The sequence below is a fragment of the Vicugna pacos genome, chromosome 3, assembly GCF_048564905.1.
Source record: "Vicugna pacos chromosome 3, VicPac4, whole genome shotgun sequence".
Lineage (NCBI taxonomy): Eukaryota > Metazoa > Chordata > Mammalia > Artiodactyla > Camelidae > Vicugna > Vicugna pacos.
The window spans coordinates 24,641,868-24,661,206 of NC_132989.1; the positions used below are offsets into that span (position 1 = coordinate 24,641,868).

At 43.2% G+C, this 19,339-nt stretch overlaps 1 protein-coding gene across 5 annotated transcripts in view; it reads left to right on the forward strand.

Moving 5' to 3' along the window:
- The window catches only part of KLHL3 (kelch like family member 3), a 231,815-nt gene that overhangs the window by 149,762 nt on the left and 62,714 nt on the right, over window positions 1-19,339 (forward strand). For all 5 annotated transcript variants that reach the window (XM_072956982.1, XM_031673028.2, XM_072956985.1 and 2 more), the window contains 2 exons: window positions 8,352-8,473; window positions 17,778-17,940. In XM_072956982.1, coding sequence (XP_072813083.1) covers window positions 8,352-8,473; window positions 17,778-17,940 — 285 coding nt within the window. The remainder of the gene's footprint in view (window positions 1-8,351; window positions 8,474-17,777; window positions 17,941-19,339) is intronic.

Below are 19,339 nucleotides of genomic sequence, written 5' to 3' on the forward strand. Positions count from 1 at the left end.
TCTCTTTCTGATCCATAACTCGACTGTTTTTTTCATAATATTTATCACTATCTGAAAATCACATTGGCTGTTTGTTTATATATATTTTTTCCTCTCTCTCCTTACTAGACTGTAAGTTCCATGAAGACAGGGATCTTGCTGGACTTGTTTGTTACTATTTCTTGAGCTCTGGTACATAAGAGGACTAAAATACTTTCCAAATGAACAAAGTGCCTCCCACCCTTGATTGTGAGCTTTGGGCACTTGGGGACTACGTCTTGTCACTATTGAATCCTTAGTGCCCACCACCAGGCCTGGTGTTCAGGAGACAGTGGCTAAGTGAAGGTTGCACGAATAAATATGAGATGGCAAAGAATGGTGAGTGCAGGCATATCTTTGCTGAACAGACTCTTACCCTTTTACTAGTGTAGTCCACGGCCTCTGGTAGGCAAGAGTGGTTCTTGTTGGGGGAGACTTAGCACTTGTGTTTTGAGAGTTCCTCACATGTGTGTCCCCCTCAGCTTATCAGGGGAAGGAGCTGGTCTCAACCCTGAGCAGCGCTTCTGCTAAGTGGACCAAGGCACTCTTCCTCACTTGGAGCCTTGGGCCAGGAATTCCACGGCGCAGCCTGGAAAACCAGCTCATTTGACGACCTGGAAATTTTGAGCCACATTCTCTTTGGAGTAGTCTCCAACTCTAGTAGTAAGGCTTTGATTTCTTTTTTCTCCCTCTTCTTCATCTGTCTCTCTTTTAAAATAATTTGTCTGCATAGCTATTCAGCTGCACCTTCGATAAATAGCTCTGCCAGTCATTTTCTGTGTGTGTGGTTTGAAAAGTCCAGTGTTGAGAGAGGAATCTGTTTGGAATTGCAGTGAAATGTACTGTTGTCTTCACTTTATGCTAATAAACTTGCCTCTAGGGTAGTAGAAATGTCTAAGCAAAAACAAGGTGATTTTAAAAAGGGAGAGAAAAGATGATTCTGGATCAGGTTTTGGAGTCTACTATTTGAAGGGAGAAGAGACTCAAGAGAAGAAAGCAGTCTAATGTGATGCCCACCCAAAGCCTTCCGCTGAATCTGGTTACCATCCATCCTTCCATCCGTTCGTCCACCCACCCACCTGTCCACTTACTCATCCAAACACTATTCACATATGTTCATTGCAGAAAAAAAATAGAAAATGTGGGCAGGCAAAACCAAAAATTACACATAATACAACATTTACTCTTGTGGTACCTGATGCTTCTCTTTAGTGTTATTACTTATCTCATTACTCCCTCACTGTCTGATTTCCCTGGTTAGTCATAAGCTTTATGAGGGTAAAAACTGTACTTTTTTTTTTGCTTTCTTCTAGGAGTTTATTTTATTTTATTTTTTGCATTCTTTTTTATTGCAGTATAGTCAGTTTACAATATTGTGTCAATATCTGGTGTTAAACTGTACCTTTTAAATTCACTACTGTGTCCCCCCTGCCTAGTGTAATCTTCCATATAGTAAGTGCTCAATGAAAATTTGCTTAGTTGAACTTAGCAATATATTGTCAATATATTTTCATGTCAATGAAATCACATTTACATCATAATTTTAATGGTTTCATAAGAGCCTGTCATATGTATCCTAATTGAAAATCCATTTCCTTATTGGAAGTTATAATTCTTTCTAGTATTTTGCTATTATAAATAATTCAAAAATGGGTATCGTTGCAACTTAGTCTTTACCTACATTCTTGATTATTTCCTTAGTATAGGTCCCTAGCATAAGAAATACTAGTTAAAGGGTATGCGCATTTTGAAGACTTGTGAAACACATGTTACAACTCCACAATTCTTAGAACTATTGTACCAGCTTACATTTCCGTCAGCAGTATGTGAGACGTGTGTGGTTTTGGAGACCCTTGGTTTTGGTTAAACCTTGGTAAACAAGTACAGAAGAAAAAGTGATTTTGCAAAATTTTATTCTAATTATCAGGTTCAGCTTCAAAATGCATAAAATTAGTAACAAAAAGGCCCAGCTGACTCTTGTTAAGTCCATTTCTATCAGCGTGTTTAAGGCTCCAAAGAAAAGAAAATACGTGTGACTTTCTTCTGACTTGAGTGATGTGATTAAGATCTTTCACTCAGGCTTAAAGTGTTTATTTTTTGGTTTTGTCCTCTGAGTTCATATTGCCCAAATGTCCTCTGATGGTTCCACATATGAGCCCCACTCCCTGACCATGTCCTTTCCAGAGTAACTTGGAATAAATGTGGAACTGAGGTGTGAATGCCCACAGGGGAGTGTCCAAAGGCAGCCAGCCCTTGAGAAGATCTGGGCTGGGCAGTCAGCTGAATGGCTCCCACTCCTTTAGCATTTGCGATTGGAGAGGCTGGTGGTGCTGGTTCTGCTCTTTTCCCTGTGAGTGTAAAAACTGAAGATTCCCCTCAACCCATCCTCCCCATCTAGCCCCTCCATCCCAGGGGAAGATAATTTTCCCAAGTTTTTTCCCTCTTTTTATCACATCTTTTACTAAGGGATCTGTGTACTATAGTATGTGTACTCCACATTGGTCCCCACATGTCATCCAAATACTTGAAAAAGAATCCCATTTTATGGTGTTAAAGACACCGAGTTCTAAAGAATGTATGGGCTCAGGGTCTTAGGGCTATCATCATGGCTAAAGGACTTTGAGCTCCATCCTGAAAGCGACCCTGGGAGTGAACTGCCCTGTTCTTCTGATTGTATTGTACTATGTACAGAGGCTGATTAGATTGGTTTTGTTTTTTTAAAGAAAAGTTACTGTCTAGTTTTTATTAGATGTAGGCTGAGATTCAACTCATGTCTTTGAACATATGGTGAGTACAAATAGGGAGGAGAGTCAGGAATGTGCTGGAGGTAAGAGGCAAGGGTCTTGGAACTGGAGAGGACACTAACCATCCACAAACAGAACAATGAAGGCCTGGCTCTTTTGCTCACCTCCCAGGTATGCACTTATCCTACATAACCACGTCACACTTTCTTTGTGCCATATTCTGCCAGGCCTTGGTCCAGATCTGTGTTTTGAGTGTTCGTATGATGTATTGATGTCTTTGAAGATCTCTGCATAACATACAGTTCAGCAATACTTAATCCAAGGCAGTGGGGCAGGCAGGGAGGGAGCACTAAGGAATAGAATCCTTAGCATAAAGAGGGTTTTGAGAGAATAGTAGCAGTAGCTAGGGTCTGGTTTCTGACAGTTTTGCCCCTGAGATTAGAGTTACAGATTGGATAGAATAGCTCAGAAAAAAAAAGGGTTGGAAGCATCAGAGACTGCTTGGGATTTAGGAGAAATGGCTTCATCTTCCACGTGACTGTCTTTTGGAGTTGGTTACCTCGGGGCAGAAGCTTGTAGTGACGTATGGTTTCTTCTTCCTGTCCCCAACACACCACATCAAAGTCAGGCCTCCTTTTGTGGCTTAAGAGTCCCAGATTTAAGGATGAGGGGTACGGTAGTCATGTCTAAAAATACAATTGCTTTTGTTGTAGAAATGGTGAGTTTTTTCAAGAGTTAATTTGGGTGCAGTTCAACACAGGCCTGTGTAGCACCTCGGAAGAGAAACCACTATTCCAGACACCCACCAGCACCTATTAAGGTGCAGCTGGTTTGACCAAGATGATCTAGGGTAGACTGGTCTGGACGTAGAGTAGCTCAGTATGAACATTGGGGTACATGTGTCTTTTTGAATTAATGTTTTCGGGGGTTTTTGGATATATACCCAGGAGTGGAATTTCTGGGTCATATGGTAGTTCTATTTTTAGTATTTTGAGAAACCTCCATATTGTTTTCCATAGTGGCTATACCAATTTACATTCCCACCAACAGTGTATGAGGGTTTCCTTTTCTATACACCTTCTCCAACATTTGTTATTTGTGTTGTTTTTGATGATAGCATTCTGACAGGTGTGAGGTGGTATCACATTGTAGTTTTAATTTGCATTTCCTTGATGATTAGAGATACTGAGCATCTTTTCATGTGCCTGTTCGCCATTAGCATTTCCTCTTTTCTGAAAGTTCAGAGTCTGAGGTAGCTAGGCTGGTCCTCTTGGGAAAAACCAGCAGAGGAGGATGCTTGGGTTGACCTTAAATATAGAAGGACTTATAGGGCTTATGTTCTGTTTGCTAGAAATATTTTGCTGAAGTAGTCAAGGTGAATGAAGGAACAAGAATGGCCAAGTCTTTGTTGATTTCTCCCCCTCCAGAATTATGGAAGTCTGTGGATCTAACGAGATGTCAAGAGAAAGCCTCTCTCTTTCTTTCCCTGCTCCAACAAGTATGTGTTAAGTGCTTATTATATGCCAAGCACTTTGTTAGGTGTTGAGGATATCTTGACAATAAACTTGACAAGATCTCATCTCCCTTCTTTCTTACTTGTAGGTATTTAGTATAAGTTGTCCTCAGCATGTGGACATAGGCCTTGTTTGGAAATACTTTTATCAAGGTCATTAGTTAAGGTCTGGTTTACATTATAGAGGGATTTATTAGAAATGACATGAAGTCTAAAGTTAGGCCAATTTTCAAATCCCAGTCTTGCCTCTTACTAGCTATGTGCGAATGCCTCTTGAAATGCCAGTTCTATAATTTGTCAAATGGAAGTAATACTAGTACCTCCTGTGGGTGTTACTAGGATTAAATGAAATAATGTATGTAAATCCTGAGGGCCTGGTACATAGCAACAATTATTATTATTATTATTATTATTATTACTGAAGTACAGTTACCATGTGTCAATTTCTGGTGTACAGTACAAAGTCCCAGTCATGCCTATACATACGTATGTTCATTTTCTTTTTTTTTAACATTTTTTTTACTGATTTATAATCATTTTACAATGTTGTGTCAAATTCCAGTGTAGAGCACAATTTTTCAGTTATACATGAACATATATATATTCATTGTCACATTTTTTCTCTGTGAGCTACCATAAGATCTTGTATATATTTCCCTGTGCTATACAGTATAATCTTGTTTATCTATACTACAATTTTGAAATCCCAGTCTATGTTCATTTTCATTTTTTTATTAAAGGTTATTATAAGATATTGAACATAGTTCCCTGTGCTATAGAAAAGAAACTTTAAAAAAATCTATTTTTATATATAGTGGCTAACACTTGTAGATCTCAAACTCCCAAATTTATCCCTTTCCACCCTACAACAACAATTATTACTACACTTTTAGGTCTATTGAAGCTGACGTCTTAGTTTGGTGCACTAATTTCTCCTGGTTTATAAGAGATATTAAATGGGATTTTACAAGTCCTTCTGGTTTGTATAGGTCTCCAATTTCCTATAAGGGACATTTCTCAGAGGATAAACATTGTCTTTGAAGACCTAGGTTTTTTTTTTTTTTTTCCAGACTTTTTCCTTGCTTACTGAAATTTTAAGCACTTAATATAGAAATTAGAAATTTCTGAGTCATGTAAAGAAGCAAGAAAAAAAATCTCCCAAATTTCCATCATTTAGAAAAATGTGTCTTAATGTTTTCTGGACAATTGAGACTGATGAAAATGATCTATCATCCCCAAGAGAATCAAACTTTGGCCCACATATACAAATATTTTCATGCAATTTCAGGAGTTTCTGCTTGTTTACCCCAAGTTACAAACCCTCACCTGACTCCCAAGCACTAACTCCATAGACAGAAAACAGTCAGGCCAGGCTGTGCTTCACACTTACTAAGGGCTTCTGCGTCTCTTGGTTCTTGCAGTCGGGTTGCTCTTTTTTTCGTTCTTTGTCCTAAGGCCCAAGTTCTTAAACTAAGAATTGGCCACCTTTGATGATCATTTGTGATATAATTACCAACTGGACTTTTATTAATAGACATCTTAATGGCTGTTTAGAGAGATGGATTTAACTTCTGATTTCCTTGTGTGTATGTTCTCATTTGTCTTGGTGTAAACTCAACAGAGAGCTTGTGAGAGCCTGTTTCATGGGTAGCGGAGAAACCTATCTTTTCCTGTTTCCTTTTGGCCTCTTTGTTCCGTCTCAGAGCTCTTTGTGCTAAGGCCTTTTACTGGCTTTTACCAGCAGTCAGAAGAGAGAACAGAGTCAGGTAGGGGGAGATGTCTCTGGTCTACCTGATCTGGCAGCGGAGGGAGCTGGCAGGGTTTGGAATAGGTTTTTTCCTTCTTTTTCTTCCCTGCTCAGCATCATTCATATCTAGAACTGTGCAGGATGGGAACTGTGGATTGGGGGAACAATCACGTGCAGTCTGTGCAGCTTGGAGGTGGGCGTCTGCAGCCCACATGCTGTACTGTACTTTATTTTGTTGGCTCCCAGGGACAAATTCCGCAGAGAGAAAACAACTGCCCAGGCTCTGTTTTCACACTCACATTAGGACTTCTGAATCCCTGTTTCTTGCAGTCATGTAACCCTTTCGTTCAGCCTATAAAGATGCATGTCTTGCCTGTCTTTTCCTTCTGAACTCAGCAGCCCTTGTTGAATGAGCCCATCTCTAGGTAAACATGTGCACTGTATATAGAGGGCAGGCTGGAGTCGGGGCCCTCCGGATTGTGCGAACGTGGTGCCACTGCTGCCCTAGTTCACAAGCCTGTGTCCTCTCTTTCTTGGATTATTATCAGGGCTGCCCATCTGTTCTCCCTGCCTCTGATCCAGCTTCCACCCTGCATCCAAAATTTCATTCAAAAACACCCATCTGTTGATGTCATTCCCCTTTAAAACCTTTCAGTGGTGCTATTCTTAGGATAAAGTCCAAACTCATTTGCATGGTTTACTGGGCTCTGCAAGTCCTGGCCACTATCTGCCTCTCCGGCCTCCTTCTCACTGTCACCACATGTACCAGCCATTCTGGCCTCTCACTGTTCCCAAAACTTACTGTTTTGGCACTATTCTTTCTTTCTTTCTTTTTTTAACTTTAGAGTTTTTTTACTTATTTTTCTAATTAAAGTATAATCAGTTTACAATGTGTCAATTTCTGGTGTACAGCATAATGTTTCAGTCGTACATATACATACATATATTCACTTTCATATTCTTTTTCATTATAGGTTGCTGCAAGATACTGAATATAGTTCCCCATATTATATGGTAGAAACTTGTTGTTTATGTATTTTATATATAGTAGTCAGTATCTGCAAATCTTGAACTCCCAATTTATCCCTTCCCACCCCTTGTCCCCTTGGTGACCATAAGTTTGTTTTTTATGTCTGTGAGTCTATTTCTGTTTTGTAAATAAGTTCATTTGTGTCTTTTTTTTCAGATTCCACATATAAGTGATATCATATGGTTTTGTCTTTTTCTGACTGACTTCGCTTGGTATAATAATCTCTAGGTTCATCTATGTTGCTACAAATGTCATTATTTTATTCTTTTTTATGACTGAGTAGTATTCTACTGTATGTAAATGTATATGTATATACTACAATTTCTTTATCCAGTCACCTGTCAATGGGCATTTAGGTTGTTTTCATGTCTTGGCTATTGTATATAGTGCTGCTGTGAACACTGGGGTGCATGTATCTTTTCGAATTAGAGTTCCCTCCAGATAAATGTTTTGGTAATTTTCTATCTTTGCACTTGTGGTTCCTGTATCCAGCTTACCCCTCCTCACCTTTGCTGCCTGTGGAATATCCAGTTCAAATGTGCCCTCCTATTAGGATGCCTTCCTGGATTCGTCAGAGAGGGCTTGTTTCTCTATCTTCTGCCTCCTTAGGATTTAGTATAATTTAGTAATTACAAGTGTGGGCTCTAGAGTCACACTCCTTGCTTTCAATCCTGGCCTGGCTCCTTCCTAGATGTATGACTCTGGGCAAAATGAATTAACTACAGTCCTGTGCCTCAGTTTCTTCATCTGTAATATGGGGATAATATTGATAACCTTCATAGGTTGTTAATTAAAAGAGACAATAGTTTAAAGTGCTCAGCACAGTGCTTGGCCATAGTTAGCACTCAATAAACGGTTTTTTAAAAATTGTTGTTATACTGGTACTTTGCATAGACCTCTAGTAAGTTCTTACCATCTCATATATTTTTATGCCCTACTGGACCAGGTTCTCTGAGAACACGTGCATATCTTGTTCACTTTCCTGGCCCTGCGTGTACAAGTTTGCAGTAACTGTTGGTTGAATGCTTTGCTGTAGACATATTTGCCTTTAGAATGGAAATGGGCAACAGATAGAGTGAGGAATGCTTAAAACTGGGTTTGTGGGTGATCAAAGACCCAAAGTTGATGTGACCTTGATGTCAGCTGGTTTATCCGCCTCCATGCCTGAGTTCCTTCTGTGGCCTCTGGGAGCATGGGCAGTGCTTTTATGTCGCCAAGACAGGGCAGGAGGCCATGTGAAAGTTAAATACACCCTTGGCACCACATTCATGTCCATTTTGTTTTCGTTTTGAACTGTAGGTGACATGTCTGAGAGTAAAGCCAAGAAGATAGAAATCAAGGATGTGGATGGGCGGACGCTGAGTAAGCTGATTGACTACATCTATACAGCCGAGATTGAAGTGACCGAAGAGAACGTGCAGGTAAACGCAGCCCCTGCTCAGTGTGTCACACACCTAGGGCTCACTGTTTTATAGCCTCATTTCACTTAACGCTCACAACAGCTTGGTTGGCAACCGGAGAGGAAACAAAAGCTCCAAAGAGGGCAGGTGACTGGCCCTGGGTCACGTGGCCAGTAGGAGGTGGGTGAATGACCCTCACACTCCTGCCTACCTGACTGTGGGACCCCTGTTCTTAACCACTAGGCAATAATCCTCTGAATGAGCTTGGGCCCCAGAACAGGAAGTCTAACTTAACGTTGGTTCCAACTTAGGTGAAGGAAGAACTAGAAGCCTGGTGACCCCAGTCCTCCCCAGGCATCATCGCATCTCAGGGATTTTTTTGAGTATCGACTTGTGAGGCTGTTAAAAATTTTCCTGTTTCAGTGTTAGTCAGTGAAATACCTCTGAGTCAGTGGAGGTGCCAAGCACCGGGCCTGAGTCTCAGCAGGGGCATGTGGCTGTGAGACGTGTGGTCTGTGCCTTTTCCTTCCTTTGCCACCTGCCCTCATCCTTAGCCATCTGGAGCCTTGAAAGGAGGAGCCAGCTAAGACCCTGCTTCACCCATAGGAGTGCGTCTTTACTGTGGACACGTGAGGCATCAGCACCAGCCTCAGTAGGGAAGGTGGTTGAGGTTGTGGCCCACGCTGGAACCCCACTACCACCAGGGCAAACCCAGACACAGGATACACTCTTTCTTTCTTCAGTTGAAGTATAGTTGATCTACAGTGTTGTGTTAGTTTCAGGTGTACAGCATAGCAATTTAGTTATACATACATATATTTTCATTGTAGGTCATTACAAGCTATTGAATATAGTTCCCTGTGCTTTACAGAGGGACTTTGTTATTTATCTATTTTGTATATAGTCGTTTGTATCTGCTAGTCCCAAACTCCTAATTTTTCCGTTTCCCCTCCCTTTCCTGCTTTGGTAACCGTAAGTTTGTTTTCTATGTCTGTAAGTGTGTTTCTGTTTTGTAAATAAGTTCATTTGTCTCATTTTTTTAGATTCCACATATAAGTGATGTCATATGATATTTGTCTTACTCTGTTTGACTTATTTCATTTAAATGTGGTCATCTCTAGGTCCATCCATGTTGCTGCAGATGGCATAATTTCATTCTTTTTTATGGCTGAGTAATATTTCAGTGTGTGTGTGTGTGTGTGTGTGTGTGTGTGTGTGTGTATACCACAACTTCTTTATTCTTCTGTTGATAGACATTTAGGTTGTTTCCACGTCTTGGCTATTGTAAATAGTGCTGCTGTGAACACTGGGGTGCATAAGATACACTATTTCTTGTCATTAAGGATCTTACTATTCAATTAAAGCGATGGAAATTACATGTGACATGGAGGTTTTTTCCTTCCTTTTTTGTTTTTAAAAACACAATTCCACCTTATGTATTGTGAGACAGATACCTCTCTGGTGACCAAAATGCCCATTTCCCTTATCCAGAACACCAGCTTCTTTTCCAGGATCGAGGTATTTGGGAGGCTGAATTGATAATCGTGTATTTATCCCCTTTGGCCCAGATGTTTGAGTGCCCGTTATATGCTACTTTGTTGGGCACTGTGTTTATACCATGGAGCAGAGGTGATTCAGTTGCTTGCTTTCATAGAATTTGTGGTCCAAGGGTGAAGACAAACACTCAACAAATAAGCACACAAGTAAGGTCTATGCACAGATTGTGGTAAGTCCTTTGAAGGAAAGGAACATGGTGTACAATGAGAGAGAAAGGGACTGTTTGGGCGAAGGAGGGAGTCTGGGAAGGGCCCTTTCAAGAGATAAGTTTAAGCTGAGGACTGCAGGATGAGTGGAAGTCAGCTTGGTGTAGTGAAGGGTCCTCATAAGGCAGGGGTGTCAGGGTGCAGGCAAGCTGAGGGCCCGAGGTGCCCACCCTGCACTGGGGCCTGCAGAGCCTGTTTCTGTATACAGACTTTTGGGTGGTATAGTTTCTACAGTGGTCTGGCCAAATCCTCAATTTTAAAATTGAGGTATTTTTTATACACAGTAAAGTGCATAGCCTTTCCATGTTGTTTCTGGTCTTTCCCATCCAGAGTGGAGTAGGCAAGGCCATGGTTACTTACTAGGTCTAGCAGCAGAATTCAAACAGCTGAATGACTCTTGGGCAGTAATACTAAGTGCAAAGTAATTTAGTATACAATGAATATAGGAGATGTATTGAAAAAAATTTTAAATGGGTGATAGTTGTGTCAAATCACCATCAAATTTAAATTCATTTAGGTACTTTTAAGAGTGATATAAATATTGAGACTTATAGAATGCAAGAAATTACATCCTTTGCAATTCTAATGAAAAATGCTAAATGTCAACCTAAAAATGTACAGAGGGTAAGTAATTTTTAAAAATCTTGCATTAAGATTTATCAGTAACTCATTAATCATATAGTGCGGTAGGCAGATTAATGGCCACCAAAGATGTTCCTATCCTAACTCCTGGAATTTGTGAATATGTTAGGTTGAATGTCAAAGAGAAATTAATATTGCAGATGGAATTAATGTTGCTCATCAGCTGAACATGTGATGGGGAGATTATCTTGGATTATCCGGGTGGCTCGATGTAATCGCTGGGGATATTTAAATTAGAGAGGGAGGCAGAATAAAGGGAACTAGAGAGATGTGACCTGACAGGGATCCAGTTTGATGTTTCTGATCTTGAAGTTAGGGGGGCCATGAGCCAAGGAATTGAGGTACCTCTAGAAGCTTGAAGGGCAAGGAAGCATTTTTTTCTCTCAGAGCCTCCAGAAGGAACTCAACTGTGCTGACACTTTGATTTTAGCCTGGTGAAACCCATCTGGGACTTCTGACTTCCAGATGTAAGAAAATAAATTTGTTTGTTGTCATAAGTCACTAAAACAAAACAAAACAAAAACAAACAAACCCCAAGCATTGTATAGGGGAGGTTGTAGAGTTGTATGACTGAAACCAGTTTTTTCCTTCCTTTTCATCGTGTATTTATTTAATACCTTTTTTTCTGTAAAGGACCAGGTGTTTACAAGCTTAGATAATTAGAAGATGTTCCACTCTGGCTGCTTTTTGTCTGGCTAGGTATTTATCTTTGCAGCCTGGTCTAACCCGGTGGTGATGTCTACAACACCAGGTACCTTAAGGCAGATAGCAGCAGATAGCAGAATCAGAGGACTCTGGAGAAAATGGCTTCACTGTTGCTTTCTACAACTCCTCTGTAGGGGTGAGGGCAAGGAGCCAGAGCGAAGATGCGCATGTTAAGAGTACAGGCAGAGATAGAGATAAGGCAGGAATCAAGTCTGAAAGGAGACCTGGGTCCAGGCCCCAGCTTTAGCGTCTGTTCAGAGACTCTTATTCTTGCCCTTCCCCACTGCAGGGGTCAGTCTCCCATCTGTAATGTAAGGGCATGGGACTTGGTGACCTCTAGCCAGGGAAGAGTCTTACTTATTCTGCCAGCCTCTATCCTATTTCCTTCCTAGTGGAACTTCTCTGATCCCCCCACTGACTTCCTGCCTTAAGGATCAGTTTTCTCATCTGTAGAACAGGAATCATGATAGTACCCATCTGACTGGAAGGTCATGAGTTAAACTGTCTTCGAATCCTGGTTCCACCATTTTCTAGCCGTGTGAGTCCAAGCAAGGTACTTAACTTCTCTATGCCTCAGTGTTTTCATCTCTATTATAGGCATAGTAATAGTACTTGACTCATTGGGTTGGTGTGAGGATTAAATAAATTACTGTAGGTAAAGCACTTAGAAGAGTGCTACCCAGGGCTGGCAGATGTATGGGTGCAGAGAACACGGTGAGCACGGAAGCTCTTTCACTAAGGAGCTCGTGGTCTGAACGTGGAGACAGATGGCCAAGCAAATGAGTGCCTTCCAGTGTGGTAGAGGCCAGGGTGGAGGTACCCAGGAAGCAGGGAATGGTCATTACCCCCTTGATGAGGATGGTCTGGGCAGGCCTTACTGAGGGGGCGTTGTGTAGGCTGGATCTTGAAGGAAGGCTGGGACGTCAGACCTGCCTCCTCTGCCCACCTGTCTTTGTCCCTGCTGGCGTGTGAGACCCCGGTGGGGCCTGCTGTGTTCATGTGTGTGTAGAAGTGGGGAGGGGGCTACATGGGCAAGGGCTCCACTGGGAAGCACCAGTGTAGACCCTTCAGGAAACTTTGCATTGTTGGGAATCACTGAGACACATGAACTCTTTTCTTTTTTGTCTGTCACTTTAAACTGTGGTTTGTTCAGGGGTGACCTTGGGGGAAAACAAAACAAAAAAGGTTAAGAAGAGAAAGTTTAGATCAAAATGTGGCTGCTTCTTCCTGCTGTGATGTGTCTACTGAGACGGCTGCTCACAAGCTGTCTATGAAGTCAGTGTCTGTTGAGGATATGGTGCACTTAGGAGGTGAGTGTGGAGGCACCGGTGAAATCTAGGGTCAGAGACTTGAGGCTTGGTTAAATGGCTGGGAGACTATGCCCTGAATCTCTTCCCAGCCACACATACTTGGAAGAGACCGAGTTGTCCTTGTGTGGTGGAGGTAACCAATGCCCCATCTCTTATTAATGCTTGTAAACCAAGCATGTGTAGATCACTTCACATGCATTATTTCATTTAATTCTCATAACCACCCCTGGATGGTTCTCCTGTGACCCTTCTCTTACAGTTGAAGGAACTGATGATCCAAGGGGTTAAATGGTGGAGCTGGGCTTTGAATCCAGCTCTCTCCAACTCACTGTACCCTGTTGATGTGGTGAACTTGAGTTTCCTGTTAAATGAATGATCAGAATCTTGACTCTATCTCATTATAATTGATCATAATAAAAACTGAGTTTAAAACCCAGTTTAAAACCCAGTTTAACTGAGCACTCCTTACGCACCAAACACTGGGTTAACTGCTTTAAATGTGTTATCTCATTTGAGCCTCACAACAAGCCTTAAGGCAGTATTGTTACTGTCTTTATTTTACTGTTAAGGAGTCAGAAGCACAGAGAGGTGAAGTAATTTGCCTGTAGTCACATGGCTGGCAAGTGAAGTCACAATAGGAAGAGACACTTTTAATCACAGTGCTCTTCAATTAGCTCTCTTGTTCCATTCTCTCTCTCTCTCCTTCTATCTCTCTCTCCCTTTCTTCTTTCTCTCAGTAGATTTTTATTTAGCACTGTTTCTATGCCAGGCCTCATGCCTGGTCCTGGCAGAGGCAGACCGCTGTGTGGCTGGGGGACAGGCCCGGGGCAGCCTTACCCCGGCTCTCTGGCGGGTGCCCTTCCTGTGTGCACGGCCCTGCCTTCCCGAAATTCCAAGAGTAGGTGCTTTCTGAGGCAGGGCATTTCCTTTTGTTTTTGCTAAAGGAAACAAATTCTGTGACGGGATATCCTCTGCTGTGTTTTCATGTTATCCGAGGGAGAGAAAAAAACAAAACGGGGCCTGCATGTAAAAAAGTGGGGGAAGCCATTTGTAAGCTGGAGGGAAACCTGTAAGCTCTTTGCTGAGGGTCATTCCAGGGACTCTTTTTCCCAGAACCAGAATGCTGAGGTGGCGAGGGGCAAGCTGAAAGCTTTCACCTACGGCCACCTTCCGTTCCTGCACTGGTTCCAGCCACCTGCCCCTTCTCATGTCTCAGCCTCCTTCCAGGGACCAGCCAGTACAGCCCTAGTGATTCCCATCAGGACAGAAGGCTTCCAAGTTGAGGCCCTGAGCTTGGCGTCTTGTTACTGCTGCCACTTGAGGGAGTCGAGTTGCAGGCAAGATAAGAGAAGAGGAAATCCTCTCGCAGCCCTTGAAGTGGGAGAGGGAAGTGAAGACCACCACAGGGATGTTTTGCTCTCTTTTCTTCCATGGCCTCTGGAGATTTGTGTTGGTTCTCCTTTGTGCTGCCCCCAGAGCCCCTCTGGACCACACCCCAGTTTATCCCTGAGACTCAGGGTTTAAGCCATGATAAATCCTCCAGCCTCCAAACTGTCCCCCTCAGCGTTCTGACTCCCCTTACTTGTTTTCACACCTTCCTGTAGGAAGCAAGCAGTGGGAAGAAAACAGCCTTTGACTCAGAGAATCTCAGTGTATCATCAAAGAGAGGGATGGGGCAGTTAGAGAAACCAGCAGCCCCTTGCATTTTGGGAAGTCAGCTTGAGAGCCCTTTCGGGCAGGAGCAGATGCAAACAGGATGGGGGCGCCCTGCACGGAGAGGTGGAAAGCCTGATCATTTTTGTCTGCTAAGTGGGTTTTAGGAACAGTAGGGAAGTTGAAAGCTATGTGGGCAGCTCTATCCAGGGAGTTTTTAAAAACTGAATGTATTACCTAAGGAGTGTATTTATTATTTAACTTCTCTGGCTGGTGGTCACGAGCTTGAGAATTTGAGCACCAAACAGTGGCTGTCTTTGTGGTGAAGAGGGCAAGAAGAGATGGGGTGTGTGTCTCTGGCGTGATCGCATCTTGGCTTGGCTGGGAATGCAATCTGGGGGCATACTGGACTCTCAGAAATTCCTCCTCTGCGCAGCTCAAGGGCTGCTGTCCGTTTCTGCCTCTAATCACACCTGACCCTTTGGGGGTTGCCACACCTTGGGGCAGGGTCTGTGCTGGACAGCATACAAGTTCCTGGTCCCTGGAACTATCCATTCCAGTTTGCATAGGATTGAGGGGTCTCCTGGGACCCAGGACTTTAGTGCTAAAACTGGCAAAATCTCAGCAAACCAGAATGGTTGGTCAGCCTGTGGCCCTCACTCCAGGGTGCTGGTCAGAGGTTAGTGTCATGGAGGTCATTTGAGGACTGAGAACACAACTTTCCATTCCTGGTATGAATTCAGTGAGAATGGTTAATGGTTCCCCACTAAACTAGCAGGCAGAGACTAATCTGGTCCTAGAATCTGTTTGGCTAGGCTGAGCAAGCTCACAGGTTAATTGATTTCCCAGTTTATGGCTGCTCTGGGCGGATGTGGCTGTCTAGTGGGGATGGAGCTCAGGTGGTCAAATTTGGAGCCTGGCGGTGTTCACTTCTGGTTTCAAACTCCCAAGAGTGGGTGATTTTATCTTTTTCCTTCTCTGGAATCAAACAGGGGTTCAGAAAATAGCAAGGACGCAATGCTAATTTACTGCTGTCCTGCTGGCACCTGGAGTAGTGGAGAGAGGGCAGAGGAAGAAGAGAGGTGTGTGTTTTCTATAACTCAGCTGTCGTGAGGGAGAAGTTTGATAAACTTGCAGGTAAGAAGAGCTTTCCTTGTTGAGAGCATTTATTTAGCTTGGGAGCAGGACCGGTGACAGCAGAGGCTCTTGGTGGTGACTATGTGTGGACAGGTCTGAGGAAGGTGGCTAACCATCCCTGTTTTAGTACTGAGAGTCCCATATCCTGGGAAGCCCCTCGGTCCTGGGAAAGCCTGGATGACTGGTTACCCTAGTGGTGAGACAAGGCCTGAGAATGCACAGTGGGGTAGTTTTGGGCCTGAGTATATGGAAGTGAGGAGAGTGAGAGCTGAGGCTCAGAGCTGTTTTGGGGGACAGTTGGCTACAGAATTTAAATCACTCAAAAAAATTTTGTTTTGTAGTGCCCAGAGTTAAGAAAACAAACATCTGAAGCCTGTGTCTTCCTAGGCAAGCCCGAGTGGGTGGAAGAGCTGGAGTCTGGCTGGCCCAGATAGTCACCCTGAGACCAGGGGAGCAGCTGAGCGCAAAGGCCCAGGACACAGGGGTTGTTTTGGGGTGAAATGTATGCTGGGGGCCCTGAGGCAAGCAGTCTCAAGCCAGAATGATCTGCACTCTGATTTTTTTTTCCCCTAAATTTCTTTTTGTTAAGTCACTCTCAAATCATCTACCCCTTCCACAGGGCAGGGGTGAGGGGTAGCAGACCTGGAGTTGAGTAGGACCCCGCTGTCTGTCTGTCCTGAGTTTCTGACCCAAGGTCAGGCTTCAGCAGCTGTGGGAAAGTCCTAGGGAACTCGACCTGAGTTGACGATCTGAGCACCCATCTGGCCTGTTCAAGCCAGTCTTCCCTGGCTTTGAGGAAAAACACATGCGCACATACCTAAGTAGGAACTATTTCTGTCTTCTAGAATACAGTGTAAACACTCATGTGTCCCATGACCTTTTAAAAGGAAACTCAATTCTCCTGTCTCTGAGAATGTATCCCAAAATGTTCTTTACTGTTTATCTGTTGGATGCAAGAGCAGAGTGCGATTGTCTGAGTCCCTGTGGATTTGGGGGTGACTCTTATTCCAGTAGATGATGAACTCCGTACGATCAGGAGTCTGATTTCTCTTGCTTACCTACCACTGAGTCCCAGAGGCTGGCACACAGCTGCTCAGTAACTAAGTGGTGAATGAGCTTGTGAGCAAGTCAGTAAGTATCATTCTAAGTGAAGACAGTAGCTAAAGACTACAGCGCAGTGCTTCTCAAACGTGGCTGTACATTAGACACGCCTGGGGAGCTTTAGCATTATCTCACTGACCAGGTCATACCCCTTCCTGCTGAATTAGAATCTTTGGGGGTGAGACCCAGGGTTTTAAAAATTTCTCCAGGTGATTCTAATTCATAGCCAAGTAAGAGAACCAATCTGTCTTAGTCTGCTTGGGCTGTCATTAGGAAATACCACAGAATGGGTGGCTTGCCCAACAGGAATTAATTTTTTTCAGTGTTAGAAGTCCAAGATCAAGGTTCCAACTGATTCAGTTTTTGGTGAGGGCTCTCTGACTAGCTGGCAGAAGGTCATCTTCTCCTTTTGTCCTTGCATGGTAGAGAGAGAGAATTCTGGTATCTCTTCCTCTTCTTATAAGGGCACCAGCCCTACTGGATTAGAGTCCTACCCTTCCGACCTCATTTAACCTGTCTCCCAATACAGTCCAAACTGAGGAGTAGGGCTTCAATATATACATTTTTGTAGGGGACACAAACATTTAGCCTGTAAGGGTCTTGCTAGTCAAACTGTGGTTCGTGGACCAGCATCTGCAAGCATCACCTGGGTGCGCATTAGAAATGGAGGCTCTTGGGCCCCACCCTAAACCTGTTGAGTCAGAATCTGCATATTAATAAGACCCCCAGGGGAATTCGTATACACAGTAGCCAATGGGAGGCACGCTGCAGGCTGCAGGGACACAGAATCTGTTGGTAGTTGGGGTCCACGAAGTAGAGTAGTGGGAAATCAGGCTGGGGCTGCCCTGAAGGCCAGGCCGGGAAGTTTGGACTTACTTGGGCAGGCAGTGGAGAGCCGTGCAAAAACCTTGAGCCTGGGCATGGTCTGATTAGAGCCCTGCTTCAGGGAGATGAGGCCCTGGGGGGGGGGCGGGGGGGGGATCCAGCGTTTCAGAATGTCACCCTCTCCTCCAGGTGCTGCTCCCAGCAGCCAGCTTGCTGCAGCTCATGGATGTTCGCCAGAACTGCTGTGACTTCCTGCAGTCTCAATTGCATCCCACCAATTGCCTAGGCATCCGTGCGTTTGCAGATGTGCACACCTGTACCGACCTTCTGCAGCAGGCCAACGCTTATGCAGGTAATGGGGAGCTGGGCTGCTGCACCTCTCTGAGCTTGTGGATTTAATAACCTGGTCTACGGTGGACTGGTCCAAGGTGATGAGAAGTGTGCTCTGCTATGAAGCAGTTCTAATTTAGTCAGGGCGACAAGACACAGGTGGAAAGATAATTAACAGTAGAAGAATTAGCTCATTGCCAAGTAGAATATGATAAATTGCCAGATGAATGGTGCAGACCTTAATTTTCACAAGAGAAGAGGAAGGAGATCTGAGGAGACTTTGTGGGGGAAGAGTGATTTGAACTTGGTCTTGAAATAAATCTTCGTTGTTGAGGAAAATTTCTATTTTGATCAAAGTGTTCCCTGAACACAATTTTAAAAGTCAGATACTCTTGTCAGGCTTGTAATAATAAGCCAGAGTCTCCGGCTCTGCCTTCCCACACCGAGTCTTGCTCTCTGGAGCCACTCGCAATTCTCAAAGAATTAAAATGCAGGTTCTGATTCAGCTAAAAGCTGCTTCATCTGATATTTACCTCCATTTATCTAAATAAAATGTTTGTACCACTCTTTTTTTTCCACTTATATACTCAATTTAGTTTCAACGATAGCATTGATGAAATTCAATGGTGAAAGAACGGTTCCCCCCTCCCCCAGGAAGCAGTAGAGAGCAAATAGTTGTCTGTAGAGAAAAACAGAAGAAACTTGTCTTCCCTCCCTCGCAGATGGATCATACATTCAAATGTAAAAGCTAACATCCTGAACCTAAGGGTAGATAAATATTTTTAAAACATGTCATAGACAACAACTATGAAGGAAAAAATGGACTTCATCAAAATGGAAGGCTTCTGCTCATCAAAAAGTACCCATTGTGTACTGCTCATTTTGAATTTACTGGTTTTATATGTTATCTGTTGATTTCTCACAGGGGAATGAGATTGCACTTTTGCAGACATTCCTCTCATCCACACACACTGTTTCCCTCTTTTATTCTCCTAACGTCATTTTGACAACTGAGCTACGTTATGTATCATAATCAGCTTTTTTAATCAGAAAACTTTTGTTTTAAATCAGAGCAGTAGTTAATAAATGCCTATTTCTTTTACACAGCATGTTACAGCCACTAATTCTTGTAAGATGGATACACTGAACTGTCTTCTTAGTATATAAGATCATCTGCTGATTCCATTTTATTTTTCTTGGAGATAGTCTCCCCCCTAGAGCTTGTCATCCTGTTGTTTTAATGGGCTTTTGGGAGGGAGTAGAGATGAACAGCCCATCCTGTATAGCTGGAAAGAAATCTTCATCGCTATTTATTTCAGCTTGAGGATGAAGACCATGAGTTACCTAGGAAACAGGTCTGGTCATGTGAATGGACAGATGCAGTCACGGCCTCTCCCTCCCTTGCAGTAAAGCACCTCATG